Source organism: Trachypithecus francoisi, unplaced genomic scaffold (genome assembly GCF_009764315.1).
Source record: "Trachypithecus francoisi isolate TF-2019V2 unplaced genomic scaffold, Tfra_2.0 Lachesis_group19, whole genome shotgun sequence".
In the NCBI taxonomy this organism is placed as follows: Eukaryota; Metazoa; Chordata; class Mammalia; order Primates; family Cercopithecidae; genus Trachypithecus; species Trachypithecus francoisi.
The window spans coordinates 33,837,556-33,859,410 of record NW_022681464.1 but is presented as its reverse complement, the minus strand read 5'-3'; the positions used below and the strand labels follow the sequence as shown (position 1 = coordinate 33,859,410).

Sequence of the window (21,855 nt, the reverse complement as noted above, 5' to 3'; positions counted from 1 at the left end):
GACACGGAACTCTAGGGACCTGTTTTCAATTCATCTTTTTTTGTCACTTTTTTCTACCTCCCTCCCTCCCTCCTTCCCTCCCTCCCTCCTTTCCTTCCTTCCTTCTTCCTTCCTTCCTTCCTTCCTTCCTCCTTCCCTCCCTCCCTCCCTTCCTTCTTTCCTTCCTTCCTTCTTTCCCTCCCTTCCTTCCTTCTTTCCTTCCTTTTCTTTCTTTCTCTTTCTCTTCCTTTCTTTCTCCCCTTCCCTCGTTTTTTCTTTCTTTTTCTTTCTCCTTCCTTCCTTCCTTCTTTCTCTCCCTCCCTCCCTCTCTTTCTTCCTCCCTCCCCTCCCCTCCTCTCCCCTCCCCTTCCCTTCCCTCTGAGACAGGGTCTCCCTCTGTTGCCCAGACTGATGTGAACTCCTGGCTTCAAGTGATGCTCCCACCTTGGCCTCTCAAAGTACTAGAGGTACAGATGTCAGCCACCATGCTCAGACTCTCACCATTTTTCTTTTCTCTTTTTTAAATTATACTTTAAGTTCTAGGGACCTGTGCACGACGTGCAGGTTTGTTACATATGTATACGTGTGCCATGTTGGTGTGCTGCACCCATTAACTCGTCATTTACATTAGGTATATCTCCTAATGCTATCCCTCCCCGCTTCCCCCACCCCATGACAGGCCCTAGTGTGTGATGTTCCCCACCCTGTGTCCAAGTGCTCTCATTGTTCAATTCCCACCTATGAGTGAGAACATGCGGTGTTTGGTTTTCTGTTCTTGTGATAGTTTGCTGAGAATGATGGTTTCCAGCTTCATCCATGTCCCTACAAAGGACATGAACTCATCCTTTTTTATGGCTGCATAGTATTCCATGGTATATATGTGCCACATTTTCTTAATCCAGTCTATCATTGATGGACATTTGGGTCTTTGCTGTTGGCCTCTCACCTTTTTTCTACATCTTTTTTCTTTTCTAAAAACTAAAAAAAAAAAAAAAACAGCGAGAGAGAGAGAGAGAGAATGATGGGATCTTACCATGTGGCCAGGTTGGTCTTGCCCTCCTGGCCTCAAGCAATCCTCCCACCTTGGTTTCCCAAAGTGCTAGGATTACAGGCGTAGGCCACAGCATCCAGCCTAAAAATGATGCTTCAGATGCCACAAAATAGGTGGCAATGCCTTAACTACATGTTTGTTGTCAGGCCCAAGGGCCTCTTCCATCCTTGTCAAGGGGAGTGCTAACCAGTCTCTCCTTTCATACAATACTCACCTTTGAGAAATTCCAAGCCTACATAAAAGCTGAGAGAATAGCATGCTGGACACCATGATATCCTTCACCTAAAACTCATCAGTTCTTTCAAATGACATTTGAGCACCCACTATGTGCTAGGTGCTGTGACAGCCTTTGGGGTGCACAAAAGGAAGTGAGTCTTGGTTCCTGAGCACAGACTTGCTCAGGCTTATCAGAAAAAGGAGATTATAAAACAAAAACCTATAATATGGCCTGAAAATATTTTGCTACTGCAGGCATAAGGAATACTGTAGGAATAGATGGAGAGGAGCCACTTCTGATTGGGTATCAGAGAATGTCTCTAGTGACGGTAGGATTCCAGAGAGGCAGACTGTGGGCTCAGGAGCAGCATGGGTGAAGGCATAGGAATTTGGCAAGCCCTGATAGATTTGGAAAATGGCAACTCAATTCAGAAAGTTCCAGTGCTGGTCCCAGGAAGCCTCAGGGGCATGGGGTTCAGTAGGAGCATCATGGCTATGAGTAGGGACAGTAGGTTCACAATGCTGGCTCTAGATGACAGTGAAGCTGACCACTCTAAAAGCTTAGGCCAAAAATCTTTTCCTATGCTTCTTCAGGAAAGAAAAATAAAATGTTTGCCAGATCTGCTGGCTGTTGGGATCTTGCTTGAAGATTAAGGGCTAAGGGCTGTTGAATTATGTAAGGTGACTAACAAAAATTATCCAGGCATGGTGGTGGGCAACTGTAATCCTAGCTACTTGGGAGGCTGAGGCAGGAGAATCACTTGAACATGGGAAGTGGAGGTTGCAGCGAGCCGAGATCGCACCACTGCACTCCAGCCTGGGCGGAAAAAAAAAAAAAAGGAAGGAAGACCTATGAAAGGATGCAGAACTCATTTGCCTTCCAAGAAGAGCAGCATCTCTCAGTTTTTCCAAATGGCTCTGAAGAGATTGATGGTACAAGCTGGCCTTGGCCGTAACTTCTCTTTGCTGAGGTATTCTCATACTGTGGTCAAGAAGGCTAAGCCCTCACATGCATAACTATATTTGCTTTAACTTTTTCATTTAACCCTTAAGAAAACAACTCATAAGAACTGAAAGCTGTGACCTCTATGACCTCTCCTCAGATATCTAAATTTTATCATCTTACTGTAGAAAGAGCTGGTTTAGCTGGCTTAATTTGTGTAAATAGACTATCGCCTTTTCCTTGGAGTTCTTCAGATAAGATACTGTGGTGGTCTCACTTCAGGAGGGGCTGTGGCAGAGAGGGCAGAGATTGCTGGCGAACCCCCTCTCTTTTTACTTCTGGAGTCATAAAGAAATTCACTTACACTGGGTGAATTGTGAGATAGGATCCCTTTTCCCACATTTGACATGTGGGTCTGTCAACCAAACTTGGGGTCTCACTTTGGCCCTCAGGCTGCGTTGGTGTCTTGCTGGGCAAGGCAGTGGTTTCACTGGTCAAATGGCATGCTCCTTGCCCGCAGGGAAGGGTGTTAGAGTGCTCTCTGAGCATTAGAGTGCTTTCTGAGAGCCCAAAGGTTCTCATGAAGTTTCTCTCTCATTCCCTGTGGCGTCGGGGCAGCAGAGTGAAATAGGAAGAGATGGAGGCTTTACTTCCTTGAAGACATGCTAACACTTCAACACACAGCTCGTTCCCTTGTCTTTTATTCCTAACTGTGGCACTGCAGTACCTTGAGAAAACTGAAGTTGCCCTTTATGTAAAAAATAAGGGAAAAAAACCAAAATGTACTTACGATTTTTTGTCTACTTCCACGTCTAATGGTATATTCAGATGGCAATGGATGATTGCTAGCAGATTTTGGACCAAAGAATTAAATTATTGACACTTTTGACTGGGCGCAGTGGCTCATGCCTGTAATCTCAGTACTTTGGGAGGCCGAGACAGGTGGATCACTTGGGCCAGGGGTTCAAGACCAGCCTGGCCAACATGGTGAAATGCAGTATCTACTAAAAATACAAAACTTAGCCGGGCGTGGTGGTGCAAGCCTATAATCTCAGCTACTTGGGAGATTGAGACAGGAGAGTCACTTGAACCCAGAAGGCGTAGATTGCAGTGAGCCGAGGTCTCACCAGTGTACTCCAGCCTGGGTGACAGAGCGAAACTGTCTCAAGAATACAAAATAAAACAAAACAAAACCAAAAACCAACCAACAAACAAGCAAAAGTTTAAATAGAATTAAATCACTGACATTTTTGAAGGTCTGTTCTGTGTGACATAGAGGCATTTAAATATGAGTGTTGGTGGGGCGGTGGCTTACGCCTGTAATCCCAACACATTGGGAGGCTGTGGCGGGCAGATCACTTGAGGTCAGGAGTTCAAGACCAGCCTGGCCAACATGGAGAAACCCTGTCTCTACTAAAAATACAAAAATTAGCCAGGTGTGGTGGTGCATTCCTGTAGTCCCAGCTACTCGGGAGGCTGAAGCAGGAGAATTGCTTGAACCCGGGAGGTGGAAGTTGCAGTGAGCCGAGATCACACCACTGTACTCCACCCTGGGTGACAGAGGGAGGCTCCATCTCAAAGGAAACAAACAAACAAAAATATGAATGTTATCTTTCTCCAAACAACTTAAAATCTTTACAAACACAAGGTACACAAGAGTTAGCAATGACTTAGTTGATGCTGACGGTCAGAGGAAAGTCACAAGAGTGACAGCAGGAGCAGCCTGAGAAGGCTTCATGGATCAGAGGCAATGAATTAGCAGACTTTACATTTGCGAAATGATGTAATACATAAAGTGTGTAAAAAGGAGTCTGGAATATCACAAAGTGTTCAATTCTGGGGAAGAGATTGGGATTGGGTGTGAGGGATACTGAAGAGAGCAGTTGACTTTGATTATATTCATGCATTACTTATATAATCAGTGGTGAGCTGGTAAATTTTTTTTTTTTTTTTTTGAGACGGGTCTTGCTCTGTCACCTAGCCTGAAATGCAGTGGCGTCATCATCTACCACTGCAGCCTTGACCTTCCAGGCCCAAGTGATCCTTCTAACCTCAGCCTCCAGAATAGTTGGGGCCACAGGTGTGCATCATTATGCCAAGCTGATTGAAAAAAAACCTTCTTTTGTCGAGATGGTGTCTCACTATGTTGCCTAGGCTGGTCTCTAACTCTTGGTCTCAAGTTATCCTCCTAACTTGGCCTCCCAAGTTCTGGGATTATTGGCGTGAGGCACTGTGTCCAACCAAGTGCTAGTAAACTTTTCAGAAAGTGCTATTTTCCCATGTTTCCCAAAGTCCCTGTTGCAGTGTTTGTCAATTTCCATCATGTAAATTGTAAATACTTCTTCTGTGGCTGATTTTAAACAACCAATATAAGGTCAAGTAGCTCAAACATTTTTGAAAATTTAACAGTTTATGCACTTATAACGTACCGGACTCCAAGTCAAGTGCTAAGGAGAAGACTGGAAAAAGATTATGGGCCGGGCATGATGGCTCATGCTTGTAATCCCAGCACTTTGGGAGGCTGAGGCTGGCAGATCACTTGAGGTCAGGAGTTTGAGAGCAGCTTGCCCAACATGGTGAAACCCCATCTCTACTAAAAATACAAAAACTAGCCGGGCATGGTGGCAGGCACTGTAATCCCAGCTACTTAGCAGGTTGAGGCAGGAGAATCGCTTGAACCCATGAGGTGGGAGTTGCAGTGAGCTAAGATCATGCCACTGCACTCCAGCCTGGGCGACAAGAGCGAAACTCCATCTCAGAAAAAAAAAAAAGATTATGATGTAGTCCTTGTCTACCTGGCAGCAGAAATACAGTAGGTGAGCTACAAGAGGAACTAGAAGGAGAATTAACTTTGGCAGAGTATGGGTAAAGGGGAGAATCAGAGGGGGTTCTCTGAAAGAATGGATCCTCTAATAGATAGAGGACTGGGAAAGGCCCCAGGTGCAGAAGTGTATAAGACACTTGGGAATTTCAAGTTGCTCTCTTTGCACAAGATTATTGGCACAAAATGGAGGATGAGGCCAGCAAAGGGGGTTGGGACCATACGATCAAAGGTGTTGCATTTTGCTGTGCAGTAATGAGAAATACTTACAGTATTTATTTATTTATTTATTTATTTATTTTTGAGACAGAGTCGTGCTCTGTCACCCAGGCTGGAGTGCAGTGGCATGATCTCAGCTCACTGCAACCTCCACCTCCCCGGTTCAAGTGATTCTCCTGCCTCAGCCTCCTAAGTAGCTGGAACTGCAGATGCTGTGCACCACCACGCCCGGCTAATGTTTGTATTTTTAGTAGAGATGGGGTTTCACTATGTTGGCCAGGCTGGTTTCAAACTCCTGACCTCAGGTGACCCACCTGCCTCAGTCTCCCAAAGTGCTGGGATTATAGGAGTGAGCCACGGCACCCAGCCAGCTACTTACAGTTTTTGAGAAGCATCAGGCAATAACTCTGGGGGCAGTACGGAGACTAAGCTGAGATAGAGACCTGTACAAAAGATCATCTTAATGTTTCAAGCAGAACATAATAAAAGCTTCAATGAAGGCAATGCAGCAGAGATAGAGATGGGATGGATCCAAGAAACATTGAGGGAGGAAGAATTGATCGAACAATGGATTGAGTGAGATGAGTGTTCAGAAGGATGGCCTGCTTGAAGATAATACCTAGGACTTTGAAAAATGATCACCCTTCCTCCGGTGGGGATGAACGGCTTCATCAGAAAAGAAAGGAGGCATTTCTAAGAGTCTATGAAGTTTAGGACCTGGGAGCCCAGTTGGTTATTTTCTTTGCATCTCACTACTGACGTTTGTAAGTCTGGAAGAGGGAAGGTCTGAGACGTGATTGGCAGGCCATCAAGATGTTTTGTTACTGAATTTGGATTTATGGATCCTGGTTCTGAGTAGTTATGCTATTAAAATGATGGCCTTTTGGTTTGGGATGGAGAGCGTCTCACAAAATTGGGACATAATGATTAACCCAGGAGTTTACTGTGTAAATACTAATTTCTACATGGAGCTTGAAAAGAGTAAGAGAAAGGGAGGAAAATGGCAGGTAAACCTGTGATCCCAGCCACTCTGAAGAGTAATAGGCACAATGCAGAATGGATAATAGCAAAGCGGGAGGGGCGTAGTGATTCACATGAGAAAACAGCTGGAAGGAGGCCAGAAACAATACTGAGGTTTTAGACGTCTATATACAAACACACAGGGCATACGTAACAAACAGGGCAAACTGGGGATTATAACACCAGGCAGTAAAACATGATCTCATTGAAACCTTGTGGGATAGGACCTGAGCCTGACATTCAGTTAGAAAATTGAATTTACATCCTATTTAAAAGAAACATAGCCATGAGGTGGGGAAGGAGATTGGTGTGTGTTGTAGAGAAACTAAGTGGAAGGCCATTGAAGAGCATAAAGTTAAATATTTAGAAGGAGATTTAACGTTAGAGCATTAATGACCAGGCATGGTGGCTCACACCTGTAATCCCAGCACTTTGGGAGGCCAAGGCAGGTGGATTGTTTGAATCCAGGAGTTTGAGACCAGACTGGGCAACATGGCAAAACTCTGTGTACCAAAAATTTACAAAAATTTAGCGTGGTGGCCCATGCCTGTAGTCTCAGTTACTCGGGAGGCTGAGGTGGGAGGATCACTTGAGCCTGGGGAGGCCAAGGCTGCAGTGAACTGTGATTGTGTCAGTGTACTGTAGTCTGGCAACAGAGCAAGACTCTATCTCAAATAAAATAAAATAAAGCAATTACTACATACCATTTGACCAGAGAAAAAATAAGGAAAATATTAAATACAAAATTTGTATGACATTCAAAGAAAATCCCTTGAAACATTTTAATGAGAAATATGACTGATTTCATAAATTTTTATATCAATTTTTATACTTGAAATGGCCATGTATAGTTCTTGACAAAGACTTACAAAATGATCTCTTGAAATTTGCAGTAGTCATCACTGATAAAAAAAAAAAATGGCCAGGTACTGAGGCTTATGCCTGTAATTCTAGCACTTTGGGAGGTTGAGGCAGGTGGATCACCTGAACTCTGGAGTTTGAGACCAGCCTGGGCAACATGGCAAAACGCTGTCTCTACAAAAAATACCAAAAAATTAGCCAGGCGTGGTGGCACTCCTTTATAGTCCCAGCTACTCAGGAGTCGGAGGCAGGAGAATCACTTGAACCCGGCTTGAACCCGGGAGGTGGAGGTTGCAGTGAGCAGAGATCATGCCACTGCACTCCAACCTGGGTGACAAAGTGAGACTCTATCTCAAAAAAAAGAAAAAAAAAAGTAAAATATTTTTGTAACTATTAAAAATGTGAAACAATTGAAATGTAGGGAGTCTAAGAATACTTCCTTTTTTCACTGACAAATGTAATGTTTGTGATAAGGCAAATAGATTCTTTATTTTATTTTATTTTTAGATGCATTCTTGCTCTGTTGCCCAGGCTGGAGTGCAATGGCATGATCTCGTTTCACTGCAACCTCCACCTCCCAGGTTCAAGCAATTCTTCTGCCTTAGCCTCCTGAGTAACTGGGATTACAGGCACATGCCACCATGCCTGGCTAATTTTTATATATTTAATAGGGCTGGGGTTTCACCATGTTGGCCAAGGTGGTCTCAAACTCCTGACCTCAAGTCTCAAACTCCTGCCTCTGCCTCCTGAAGTACTGGGATTACAGGCATGGGACACCGGGCCTGGTCCCCCTTTTAAAAATGTGTATAAGTTTATGGGGTACAAGTGCAATTTTGTGATATGCTTACACTGCAGAGAGCTCAGGTCAGGGCTTTTAGGGTATCCAACACCCAAATGACATACATTGTATCTATTAAGTAATTTCTCATCATCCACTCCCCTTCCCATCCTCTCACCCTTTTACCTCTCCATTGTGGATCATTCCACTCTCTGCCTCCTGGGATACACAATTTTTAGCTCCCACTTATGAGTGAGAACATGTGATATTTGTCTTTCTGGGTCTGACTGGTTCACTTAAGATAATGACCTCAGTTCCATCCATGTTGCTGCAGAATACATGATGTCATTCTTTTTTATGGCTCAATAGTATTCTATTGCGTATATATACCCTGTTTTCTTTATCCCTGTTAATGGACACTTAGGGAGATTCCATATCTTTGCCATTGTGAAAAGTGCTGCTATACGCATACGAGTGCATATAACAAACAGATTCTTTATGATGGACAGACACACTCATGTTTTGCCTGTGGGGACAACCCTCCAGCCAGATTAATAACCACCTGTAGCCAAGGATCATGAGGCTGTCCAAAGGACTTTGATAAAAATTCAACAGTAGGAGCATCTAGGAAGTGTCAGGTCAGAGGCACCCTGATGCCCTTGGGTGGTCTATCTCTCTCTCTTTTTATTTTTTTTGAGACAGAGTTTTGCTCTTGTTGCCCAAGTTGGAGTGCAATGGTGCAGTCTTGGCTCACCGCAACCTCTGTTTCCCGGGTTCAAGTGATTCTCCTGCCTCCCGAGTAGCTGGGATTACAGGCATGCACCATCACGCCTGGCTAATTTTGTATTTTTAGTAGAGACGGTGTTTCTCCATGTTGGTCAGGCTGGTCTCGAACTCCTGACCTCAGGTGATCTGCCTGCCTTGGCCTCCCAAAGTGCTGGGATTATAGGCATGAGTCACTGAGCCCGGCTGGGTGCTCTATCTCTTTTGGAGCAAACCTCCATTAGTACCTGAGATATGAATGGAATTGTGTCCCCATCCCAACCAAATTCATATGTTGAAGTCCTGACTCCCAGTACCTCAGAATATGACCTTATTTGGAAATAAGGTCTTTGTAGATGTAATCAAGTTAAGATGAGGAATACTGGGCTAGGGGGGCCCTAATCCAATGATGAATGTCCTTATTAAACAGGGGAAATTGGACATAGATACACACACAGAGGAGAAACACTGTGAAGAGACAGAGGGAGAAGATGGACATTTATAACGCAAGGAGAGAGGCCTGGAATGGACAGCCCCTTCACAGCCCTCAGAAGGAATAAGCCCTGCTAATACTATGAACTTGGACTTCCAGCCTCCAGAACTCACTAATGAGACAATGCAATAGTGTTATTAAGCCTCTCCACCTGTGGTCTTTGTCACAGCGGCCCGGGCAGACTGTTTACAAGGGGAATAGGATTCAGCTCCTGAGAAGAGGAGGAGTACTGGCAAGGCCCAGGCAGGATGTTAGAGTAGCAGCCAAGCAGAGGAGTGAAACTGCACCCTGGGGGGGAAGAAGAATGAAAAAGAGGCACCAACACAATGCCTGGTAGGCTTTGGGCTAACTCAGTGATATTAAAGCTACACAGCTCAGGGGCTTCCTCAGGACTAGTCTGACATCATCAAGGGCAGCAAGACCCTAGGAAGGTTGGCTGCCTCCATGGAGAGAGGCCCAGTGGCTGGGTGAGGTTGGTGTATGTGGAAGTCCCCAGGTACCCATGGTGGAGGGGGTGTAGATAAGAGGTAGTTATATGGAATAAAGTTGAAAATTTTGGCTCAAAATTGGGAAGACTTTCATTTTTCTTTATGAAAACACTTGAAATTTAAAATGTCATAGGAAATTTGGAAAATAGAAATAGGAAAAAAAAAAACCTCCTACAATCTCACCATGTTAACCAAATTCATCATGTATTTCCTTTGTCTTTCTTCATGTGTGTATATTTTAAATAGTTGGACTTAGAAAGTGTACCTATGGCCGGGCGCGGTGGCTCAAGCCTGTAATCCCAGCACTTTGGGAGGCCGAGACGGGCGGATCACGAGGTCAGGAGATCGAGACCATCCTGGCTAACATGGTGAAACCCCGTCTCTACTAAAAATACAAAAAACTAGCCGGGCGACGTGGCGGGCGCCTGTAGTCCCAGCTACTCGGGAGGCTGAGGCAGGAGAATGGCGTGAACCCGGGAGGCGGAGCTTGCAGTGAGCTGAGATCCGGCCACTGCACTCCAGCCTGGGCGGCAGAGCGAGACTCCGTCTCAAAAAAAAAAAAAAAAAAAAAAAAGAAAGTGTACCTATGCTTTGTTTTTGTTTTTGTTTTTGTTTTGGAGATGGAGTCTCACTCTGTCGCCCAGGCTGGAGTGCAATGGCGCAATCTCGGCCCAATGCAGCCTCTGCCTCCTGGGTTCAAGCTTTTCTCCTGCCTCAGCCTCCCAAGTAGCTGGGATTACATGTGTCCCCATACCTAGTTTTTTGTGTTTTTTGTATTTTTAGTAGAGATAGGGTCTTGTCATGTTGCCCAGGCTGGTCTCAAACCCCTGAGCTCAGCCAATTTGCCCACCTTGGCCTCCCAAAGTGCCAGGATTACAGGCATGAGCCACCAATCCCTGCCAGAAAGTGTACATATACCTTGTATCCTGATTTTTAAATAAATGAAATTATAATAAAAACATTTTCCCATTTTGCTACACGATTTCTCATAAGTAGAAACTTTAATGGTTGTATAAGTCTATGGAATGGGTGAACCCTAAAGAATTATTCCTCTGTGGTTGGATGGTAAGGTTGTGGCTGGTTTCTTTCTTTTCAGTATTCTCTTTAAGGTTTCTTCCAGTACTGAGATTCTATGTTTGGCAAAGAGAAATGTAAGCCACTTCTCAAATTATCTTCTCTAATTCTTTTTAAGGGGCACCTTATGAGATGCTCTGATGTATGTTACATTTAGTTAGATTTCTGTTGTTTCCTCTGAGTATCACTTTCACAAAAATAATTTTAAGAAATTTCTGTATCGTTGCCTATCCTAGATGGTTTTTGTTCAAGCATACAGAAAAAATACGAATGTACAAAGAATACAGGTATAATCTTCACTCAGATTCCCCCAAAGTGAATATTTTGCCTTGCCATAGTACAATTACCAAAATCAGGAAATTAAGTTTAAAACATACTCTTATCAAATCTACAGACCTGATTCAGATTTCAGCAACTGTCCCACTGTGTCCTTTTTCTGGCCCAGAATCCAACCGGAGACCCCAGGTTGCATTAGTTGTCATGTCTCCTTGGTCTCCTTTAATCTGGAACAGTCCCTCAATCTTTCCTTGTCTTTCCAAAGCCTTGACGCCTTTGAAAGGTACTAGTCCATTATTTATAGAATGGCCTGAGTTTTGGATTGTCTCATATTTCCTCATGGAATTTTCATGCCACCACAGAGGCTTTGGGTTCTTCTCAGAACGTCTCAGGAGGCATGTGATATAGGTCTGTCACATGACAAGTAACGTTAACTTTAATCGCCTGGTTAAGTGGGTATCTGTCAGATTTCTCCACTGTAAACTTAGGATTGTTTCCTCAGTAAGTATTCTAGGGACCTGTTTTGTGACTATGTAAAAATCTTGTTTCTCATCATAATGTGACTGCCTAGATTTCATTGATGAGTCATCCCCTAACCAATTGTTACTGTGGTGTTTTCCAAATGGTAGTTTTCTAGTTTCATTGTTCTATGTTTATTAGTAGTAATTTAACTTGACAAGCTTTATCCTTAACCTAAATAGGCCTAAATGTTCCTTTAGTTAAAGCAAAAGAAGAGAATAGTAATCTATCACTTATTCTGTGCTGTTCCCGTTATGAAATCACAGAGAAACCACCAAAGGTGAGCTGCCCGGCACACACACCGACATGAAGGACATCTTCATGTATCTGTATTCATGTGTGACTTTCTGTCTTCCTCAGCTAGGTATAGACAATTCTGCCAAAGAATCAGTTCTACAGATGAGAAAAATTAAAACCTGAGCTATAGATACACTGTCTCAGATCAGACAGGGGCACAGCTAGAACTAGTTTCCAGTGCCCAGAGATTTTTAGTTCTTATCTAGGACCTCTCTAAAAATTACATTACTTCTATTATACAGATAATATGATAGGTCTTCAAGAAAAGACATTTGCTTTTACAACTATTGCCATTTTTAATTTTTATTTTTAGAGCCAGGTCTTGCTGTGTTGCTCAGGCTGGAGTACAGTGGTGCAATTGTAGCTCACTATAACCTTGAATTCCTGGGCTCAAGTGATCCTTCTGCCTCAGCCTCCCCAGTAGCTGGGACAATGGGCATGAGCCACCATGCTCGGCTATTTGCTTGCTCTTTCTTTTTATTTTTTATTTCAGTTTTTCCCCCTCATTTGACACCTTTGGTATATTTGCTCTTTTTTTTTTTTTTTTGAGGCGGAGTCTCGCTCTGTCGCCTGGACTGGAGTGCAGTGGCCAGATCTCAGCTCACTGCAAGCTCCGCCTCCCGGGTTTACGCCATTCTCCTGCCTCAGCCTCCCGAGTAGCTGGGACTACAGGCACCCGCCACCTCGCCCGGCTAGTTTTTGTATTTTTAGTAGAGACGGGGTTTCACCGTGTTAACCAGGATGGTCTCGATCTCCTGACCTCGTGATCCGCCTGTCTCGGCCTCCCAAAGTGCTGGGATTACAGGCTTGAGCCACCGCGCCCGGCTCTTTGCTCTTAAATAAAATCATTATTAATAAGATTACCACTCTTAGGCTGGGCACGGTGGCTCACGCCTATAATCCCAACACTTTGGGAGGTCGAGGCGGGTGGATCACCTGAGGTCGGGAGTTTGAAACCAGCCTGACCAACATGGAGAAACTCCATCTCTACTAAAAATACAAAATTAGTCTGGCGTGGTGGCGCATGTCTGTAAGCCTAGCTACTCAGGAAGGCTGAGGCAGGAGAATCGCTTGAACCCGGGAGGTTGAGGTTGCAGTGAGCTGAGATCGCGCCATTGCACTTCAGCCTGGGCAACAAGAGTAAAACTCCATCTCAAAAAAAAAAAAGATTACCATTCTTTTGGCTAATTATTATATACTTTTTCACCCATTATAATCCAATCTATTATTTTCAAACAACAATAGTAGTTATTTACATAGAAGCTTCTTATAGACATAAATTTAAAAAATTATCTTTACCTCAAGCTGAATTCTTAACAACAACTTTAAATTCTGAACACAGACGCTTCCATTTATCCAGAATAGTGACAATGTTCTGGTTAATTAACATTCCCATATATAGCAGGATCTCCACTCTTCAAAGAATCCAAACACAAAACTGGAGGAAAGTATTTACCTTAAAACTGGACAATGTTTCACATCAATGTGAACAGCAACTCTCATTGTGTAGTCCCATTTAAAACCGATGGCCATCAGCTCTTGTTTTTCAAATTCCTCTTTTACATTGTCTTGTTTTCTTGTCATTTATCTTTTCGTATTTTCTAAAGTGGCATGTAGGAGAAAAAATTTTAGATTATTTGGACATTCTGGTGATTGATGTCCAGATCTGGACATTCTGGTGATCATTTTTAAAGTTATTAATACGTTTGTTTTCAGGCTAGCTTCTTTTCCTTAGGATTCCAGCCTAAGGAGGACAGCAAACATTCACCTTAGATAAACCGTCAGGACTCATTTTGAATTCTGAGTGTTCAGTGAACCCTTCTTGGTTGTTGTTTTGTTTTATATTTTATTTTATTTTCTGAGACAGAGTCTTGCTCTGTTGCTCAGGCTGGAGTGCAGTGACTCAATCTTGGCTCACTGCAACTGCCACCTCCTGGATTCAAGCAATTCTTGTGCCTCAGCCTCCCAAGTAGCTGGGACCACAGGCACGCACCACCACGCCCAGCTAATTTTTGTATTTTTAGTAGAGATGGGGTTTTGCCAGATTGGCTGGGCTCATCTCAAACCAAGTGATCCACCTCAAGTGATCCACCCACCTCAAGTGATCCAATTGCCTTGGCCTCCCAAAGTGCTGGGATTACAGGAGTGAACCACCACACCCAGCCTGCTTTGTTTTGTTTTTATGTCATTTGTGTTTCCAGTGTTTGTTGCCATGCCTGGCACAAAGTAGGCACTGGATAAATCCTTGCTGACTGACCTGCTGACCCACTGACAGCCAGACTGACTTCACACCCAGGGCGAGGACCCAGCCTGGGCCTTCCTGAATTCCTGGAATTTTTTTTTTTTTTTCTTATTTCAAATAACAATAGATGCTCATTAAAGAAACTTGTAAAATAGTGAAAGTCACATATACAAAAAAGAGAAAATAAAGCTCTCCGGTGTCTCACTGGCCATAGAGATGATTATGCCAGAAAGATGAGCCTTTTCTCATTCATTACATATTCTTCAAAGATATGTTTATAATGGCAATAGAATGACCCATTGTGTGGGTGTGCCATACTTAACCATTGTGTTGTGGAACATCTATGTTCTGTACGAGTTGTCACCCTTGGAAATAATGTAACGTTACACAATAAACTCTCTATTACAGCTGATTATCAACTTACTTTACAAAAAGATTATATCCATTTAAGCCCACTTGCTAGTGCCCATATATTTGAAACGCTGACAGTTTCAAACGGTCAGCATTTAACTTCTTGGGAAACCGAGGGGTTAGAAACAGCCCCTTCCATTTAAACCGCTTCCAGCATGTTCCAGCTTACAGTGAACATTCGTTTTCCTCCAGTCTCAATCCCTGTGAAGGGTCAAATGAACCATAGGTGAGTACTTAATTTGGAAAACATGCCTTGAAAGCTCAATTTCAATAGCAGAGAGCACTAGCCAGAAAGCATTGGTCCTTTCTGAAAAAGCTTGTGAGAGAGGCAAGAAGCATTAGGTCACACCAAAGTAGAAGTTCATGGTCCCAAGAATCAATACCTGAAACTGAGCTATTAATAACACAACATGGTTAATATCATTATACTGATTATTGTCACTTTTTTCTTAACTCCAAATATAAAAATGATTTTTTATTTACAAAAGATAAAATCAGTTGGGCGCAGTGGCTTATGTCTGTAATCCCAGCACTTTGGGAGTCCGAGACAGGTGAATCACCTGAGGTCAGGAGTTCAAGACCAGCCTGGCTAATATGATGAAACTGTCTGTACTAAAAATACAAAAAGTAGCTGGGCATGGTGGCGTGCACCTATAATCCCAGCTACTGGGGAGTCTGACGCAGGAGAATCGCTTGAACCCAGGAGGCGGAGGTTGCAGTGAGCCAAGATCGTACCATTGCATTCCAGCCTGGGCAACAAGAGCTAAACTCTGTCTCAGATAAATAAATACATAAGTAATCGGATGGATGCAGTGGCTCACACCTGGAATCCCAGCACTTTGAGACGCTCTAGGCAGGAGGATCACTTGCATCCAGGAGTTCAAAACCAGCCTGGGCAACATGGCGAAACCCTATCTCTATAAAAAATACAAAAATTAGCTGGGCATGAGAGTGCAAGTCAGTAGTCCCAGCTACTTGGGAGGCTGAAATTGGGGGATTGCTTGAGCCCAGGAAGTTGAGGCCACAATGAGCTGAGATTGCACCACTGCACTCAGCCTGGGTGACAGAGCAAGATGCTGTTTCAAACAAAAACAAAATATAAAATCACATTAGTTAAAAGGAGCAAATATTTGGGAGAGAAATCAATAAAAAAATCATTTTAAAAAAGGTAGCATTCATTTCTACTCTGAGGAATGTATTTGTTTCTTTTTTAAAGAAAAACTTAATTTTCAACAATAGTCAATAAAAGCCAAAGCTTTCAAAAATTATTTGCCATTTTTATAAAGAATATTCCATTCTTATAGCTGTCTTTTTCTGGTGTATATTTTACCTCAGATACTGGTATTTCATTCACTGCAGAGACCGACAGAGCAGATATTCGAATGGAAACTTCACTCAGGGCCTACCACAGGCACTGAGTTGCACTTCAGCCCCTCTCTACAGCACATACACATCTCTTCAGTTAGTCAGCATTTAAAATGACTGTGAACCATTACAAACACTAACATAGTATTATTATTGCAAGATAATAGCTCAACTGTTTTAAATTTAACCCTTAACAAGACAATTTATTTCAGGTTTTCAGTCAAGTAAGCATTGTTCTACGTGGAACCCTGTGGAAACTTCTTCTTTTTTTTTTGAAGCGGAGTCTCGCTCTGTCGCCCGGACTGGAGTGCAGGGGCCGGATCTCAGCTCACTGCAAGCTCCGCCTCTCGGGTTCCCGCCATTCTCCTGCCTCAGCCTCACCAGTAGCTGGGACTACAGGCGCCCGCCACCTCGCCCGGCTAGTTTTTTTGTATTTTTAGTAGAGACGGGGTTTCACCGTGTTAGCCAGGATGGTCTCGATCTCCTGACCTCGTGATCCGCCCGTCTCGGCCTCCCAAAGTGCTGGGATTACAGGCTTGAGCCACCGCGCCCGGCCGGAAACTTCTAGCGATAGAGTCCTAGGCTCCGAGTCAGTCACTCAGTGGGAAACCACCACTTCAGAAATTGGGATTTTAGGAGTACAGTGTGAGTGAGACTGAATGTACTCTATGTGGGACAATTTTGCTGAAAAGGCCGAGTAATTAACCCTTTATTTTACTTTCAAGCTGTTATTGATTGTCATGCATCTAATTCCAGCTTATTTTCTAATCACAATCCTATGTATTGCCTTTTATAGCTTCATGGCTCCTAAATGAACACTATGACCATCGTAAGCTAAAAAGAGAAAGATATTCTGTAGACAGTTGGGGACACTTTGTTTTTTTTTTTTTTGTTTGTTTGTTTGTTTTTTTTTTTGAGGCGGAGTCTCGCTCTGTCGCCCGGACTGGAGTGCAGTGGCCAGATCTCAGCTCACTGCAAGCTCCGTCTCCCAGGTTTACGCCATTCTCCTGCCTCAGCCTCCTGAGTAGCTGGGACTACAGGCGCCCGCCACCTCGCCCGGCTAGTTTTTGTATTTTTAGTAGAGACGGGGTTTCACCGTGTTAGCCAGGATGGTCTCGATCTCCTGACCTCGTGATCCGCCCGTCTCGGCCTCCCAAAGTGCTGGGATTACAGGCTTGAGCCACCGCGCCTGGCCTTTTTTTTTTTTTTGAGATGGAGTCTCTTGCTGTTGCCCAGGCTGGAGTGCAGTGGCATGATCTCAGCTCACTGCAACTGTCACCTCCTGGGTTCAAGTGATTCTCCTGCCTCAGCCTCCTAAGTAGCTGGGATTATAGGCATGCACCACCATGCCTGGCTAATTTTGTATTTTTAGTAGGGACGGGATTTCTCCATGTTGGTCAGGCTGGTTTTGAACTCCCAACCTCACGTGATCCACCCGCCTCGACCTCCCAAAGTGCTGGGATTACAGGCGTGAACCACCACACCAGGCCAGAATCCGTTATATTTCTAGGGCTGCTATATTTCTCTTTGGCAAGGAAGTAGAGTTGAGAGGAAGGCAGAAAACACATAAGATGTTTCTAAATTATGCAGGAAAAATGTATGTTTCTATTAATATTTTTCTTTCTAGTGGTGGTGGCAGATCCTAACGTTTTACACTGGAGTGAAAGTGTGTGTCGCTGGGATTTGAGACAGGGGGTGGCTGTCTGTGATCTGGGGCTTCTAGAGGGTGAGGGTAGAGTGTACACTAGGGTAGGCTGAACAGAAGTAGAATCCTTTCATTTTCTTCTCTGCTCCCCACATTCATGTACCTGCCTGGGATAATCTAGCTTCCTCGACTCTGCCACCCAATACCTCCCTGCGGTGGTTGGGGATGGGGACTATGGTGAGAGACAGGTTAGTGGACATATTCTTCCCTTCACCTATCTCAATGAACTCACATTTTTACTTTAGTTTACATCGTCACCCATGTACTTGGGGAAGAGAAGATCTCAACCTTAACAGTTGGTTGGCTAAACCAATCAGTGCATTCCATTTCCCACTGAAGGCCATTGTTCAGGAGTGGACATGTGACTTACCAGGTCCAGTCAAGGTGTATCTCAGGACTCCTGCTTGGGAACCTGTGACAGACCACCCTTCATCTGCATGCCAGGATGTGCAGGAACCATCGTGTTCCTTTTGCCACCTAAGAAAAGCAACTTAAAGATGAAGTCCAAAGAATGAGAGAGGCACATGGAAGGGAGTGGCAGAGAAATGCGGCAGGAGGTCCTGGTTAAGGTGATTCTAAAGCCAATTCTGCTGTGAACTTCCAGTTACATGAACACATAAATATTCTTATTGTTAACCCAGTTAGAGAAGATATTGTTTCTTGGAACCGAAAATATTCTAGCCTTTTACCAGGGGTTGGAGGTGCCTCCATACACCCATCTCTGGGGGCCATGTTTTCCCTCTGACATGATGTTATGAATGGTAGTTAATAGCTCATATGCACCTAGAATGTAGATTGAATGTATACCCTTGAAGTTAACAATAGCAGAAAACAATGCAGTTCAAGTATACAACATTGTACAATGAGGAGGAGAAGGGCAGTATTTGAGGCTTTAACCATCATTTATCCCTGCCTTCCTGCCTTCCTGCCTTCCCTCCCTTCTCTCCTTCCCTCCCTTCCTTTCTCCGTCCCTCCTTCTCTCCCTTTCTCTCCCTCCCTCCTTCTCTCCCTCTCTCTCCCTCTTTCTCTCCTCCCTCCCTCCCTTCTTCTCTCCCTTTCCCTCCCTTCCTTCCTCCCTTCCTCCCTCCCACCCTCCCTTTTCTTTCTTTCTCTCTTCCTTCCTCCTTCCTTCCTTCCTTCCTTCCTTTCTTTCTTTCTTTCTTTCTTTCTTTTCTTTCTTTCTTTCTTTCTTTCTTTCTTTCTTTCTTTCTTTCTTTCTTTCTCTCTCTCTCTTTCTCTTTCTTTCTTTCTTTCTTTCTCTCTCTCTCTCTCTCTCTCTCTCTCTCTCTCTCTCTCTTTCTCTCTCTCTTTCTTTCTTTGTCTCTTTCTTTTTTATTTCAGACAGGGTCTCCCTCTGTCTCCCAGGCTGAAATACAGTGGCACAATCACAGCTCACTGCAGTCTCAACCTACCAAGCTCAAGCCATGCTCCCACCTCGGCCTCCTGAGTAGCTGGGACCACAGGTGCACACCACCATGCCTGATTGATTTTTGTATTTTTTGTAGAGGTGGGTTTTTGCTATGTTGCCCAGGCTGGTATCATATTATTTCTATGGAGAAATCTGTTACAAGTTCCATATAAGCAACTTACAAATGAAATTGTCAGGACTCTGTGGGTCTCAAGTTTCCTATGAGGGTGTCATATTAGATGAACTTTAAGGTATCTTCTAAGTTTAACATTCTATGAATCTTTGTTACTGGTTCATTTTAAGTCAGTTAAATGGAATTCCTGAAATAGGGCAGCATTCTTGAATAATACAGCACTTGAAGATTCTTCATTCCCTGTTCAGCAAGCTGTATCTTGTTTGTTTTCACAGCAGTTGAGGATTTACCACCATTATTTTAACTATTTTTGAAATTCTAGCACTCACATCTTGCCACTAAATATTTATACACAAAACACCTTATTTGTTGCAGCAAACTTATTATTTTGATTTGTCAGTTTTTATGGAAACCTGAGAGATCCAAACAGGCTCACATTTCTAAGCAAAAGCAAATAGTAATTTCCTCCTTCTCCACCCATGTGTTAGGCAAAGTAGGGACTTTTTCTAAGAGCAGAGACATTGGCCATCTTGAGGTAGTTTCAACACAAAAATGCAGTGGTTCATAATACTTTGGTTCAATATTTAAGTTACAGATTGAAAAATAAGTGGTCTAGGAAGCACAGAGAGTGCCTTGAAATAAAAAGATCCATGTCTGTAGTCATAATTAGGCAAAACCTACTTTACCTGTAGGTGTGGTCAGTGATTGTCTACGTGGCAGGAATTAAATGTTTCTAAGAGACTCCTCTAAAGACTCTCTCCCATTAGACCACACCATGAAGTCTGAAATTCTACCAATCACTCTTTAAAGAAACTGTGCTACACAGAGTGTCCACTGGGAAAAAAAAAAGAAAAGTTTTTTAACCCATTACCTCCCAGTGGCACGCTAGCTGAGATCAGCCTGATGGCCACTTGTTTGGGGGGTGAGTGCTGAGAAAGAGAGGAAGGAAGGACTGAATCTGGGGTATCCTACTGAGAGTCCCTGTTGGGTACACAGCTCTGGGTATGGAAGCAGGGGCCCAAAGACCATCTGGCTCCTTTCATGACTTTTTCTCGGGTGTTCCTATGTATCTTGATTCAAAAGAAGTCAATGGATCTCATTTTCCTTGAGTCTCTGAGGGTTCAGATTGGAAGACAGCTTCCTTCTACATCATTCCCATTCTCTGTTCTCTTGCTCTGTAATGTATGGTCACCTATCAATAAGTCTCACTGGGGCCCCTCTGCTGTGGCCTGGCAGTTGTTCTTTGGCAAAAGAACAGCCGTTTGGATGCTGCTTCTCTCCTCAGAATGACTGCCTTAGGATTATATCCAGGAATAATGCCTCTTCAGTGGGCCCCTGATTTGGTGCTTGGAGGGGGAGGAAGTGAGAAACAATTCCTTTGTTTCCTCCTCATTTCCAGCCCACAGTCCTTGTAGCTGTGTTAGAGATGAAGCAAATAAGGCCGGGCACAGTGGCTTATGCTTGTACTCTCAGCACTGTGGGAGTCCAAGGCAGGCGGCTCACATAAGATAAGGAGTTTGAGACCAGCCTGACCAACACGGTGAAACCCCGTCTCTACTAAAAATACAAAGAATTAGCCGGGCATGCTGGCACACACCTGTAATCGCAGGTACTTAGTAGGCTGAGGCAGGAGAATTGCTTGAACCCAGAAGGCAGAGGATGAGGATGCAGTGAGCCGAGATCACGCCACTGCACTCCAGCCTGGGTGACAGAGCGACATTCCATCTTAAAAAACAACAACAAAAAAAAAAAAACAAGGAGAGAGATATGAAGCAAATAAGAGAAAGGATGATACTGATGTTTGCTCTTGGTGTTGTGGAACAGAAGGACAGGGGACCTGATTAAGTCTCTGCTGAGTCTCTGCTATGGATCTATTTGGGGTGCATCCATTAGGTAAAATATCTGATGGTGACACATTTTTAAAAAGGTAGCAACCTCACCTACCTTCTCTTCGTTTTTTTCAACAGAGACGGGGTTTCGTCACGTTGCCCAGGCTGGTCTCGAACTCCTGGGCTCAAGCAGCCTTCCCCACTCAGCCTCCCAAAGTGTTGAGATTACAGGCGTGAGCCACTACGCCCAGCCTAGTATTCTTATAAAAGTTCTGCCTTGTGTCTTATGTGAAGTGTGCTTGAAATTTGTTTGCTTGGCAGTCTTGTCCCTGTTTCCCTGTACTGGGGGCTTCCAGGAAGGGAGGAGCACTGGTGAGGATGATGGCTGATTTTCCTCAAGTAAGTTACCAGTTCTCACACTATGCATTGCACGGGCCCCCTAGTCCATGCTGAACAAAGCAGTGGAAAATGTAAGTGGCGGTATTCCTTTTATTATTATTTTTTAATTTTTTATTTTTTGAGACAGATTCTCAACTCTGTCGCCAGGCTGGAGTACTGTGGCATGATCTCGGCTCACTTTAACCTCCGCCTCCCAGGTTCAAGCGATTCTCCTGCCTCAGCCTCCAGAGGAGCTGGGACTATAGGCATAGGCCACCATGTCCTGCTAATTTTTTTTTTTTTTTTTTTTTTTTTTAGTAGAGATGGGGTTTCATCACGTTTGCCAGGATGGTCTCGATCTCCTGACCTTGTGATCTGCTCGCCTTGGCTTCCCAAAGTGCTGGGATTACAGGCGTGAGCCACCGTGCCTGACCAAGTGATGGTATTCTTAAATTGAGATCAACAAAAAGGAAAACCTTGACATTTTATTTGAATGAGCCCTTCACAGTGACCCTTATTTCTTGTGTACTCTTTTCTCTCTATTTTTGGTGTGACTCTTTTTGTTTGTTTTTGTTTTGGCATGTGCC

The 21,855-nt window shown here is 43.8% G+C and overlaps 1 protein-coding gene and 1 non-coding gene across 14 annotated transcripts in view; both read right to left on the bottom strand.

Annotated features, from left to right (window-relative positions):
- Positions 1-836: 836 nt before the first annotated feature.
- LOC117064071 (translation initiation factor IF-2-like) overlaps positions 837-21,855 on the bottom strand; it is a 40,362-nt gene continuing 19,343 nt past the window's right edge. For 3 of the 13 annotated variants that reach the window (XR_004429244.1, XR_004429246.1, XR_004429247.1), the window contains 4 exons: positions 17,891-17,997; positions 14,464-14,651; positions 13,254-13,398; positions 837-957 (listed from right to left, as the gene is read on the bottom strand). Coding sequence is in view for 4 of the 13 variants with exons in the window: in XM_033178154.1 (XP_033034045.1) it covers positions 14,590-14,651; positions 17,891-17,997 (169 nt within the window). In the remaining 9 variants the exon portion in view is untranslated. Of the gene's footprint in view, positions 958-13,253; positions 13,399-14,463; positions 14,652-17,890; positions 18,011-21,855 lie in introns of those variants that run through there. The other 10 variants (XR_004429240.1, XR_004429242.1, XM_033178154.1 and 7 more) reach the window with 6 other exon arrangements.
- Positions 1,114-1,240, bottom strand: LOC117064279. The gene has a single exon (XR_004429352.1). It is a non-coding gene; the product is annotated as a U6atac minor spliceosomal RNA (small nuclear RNA).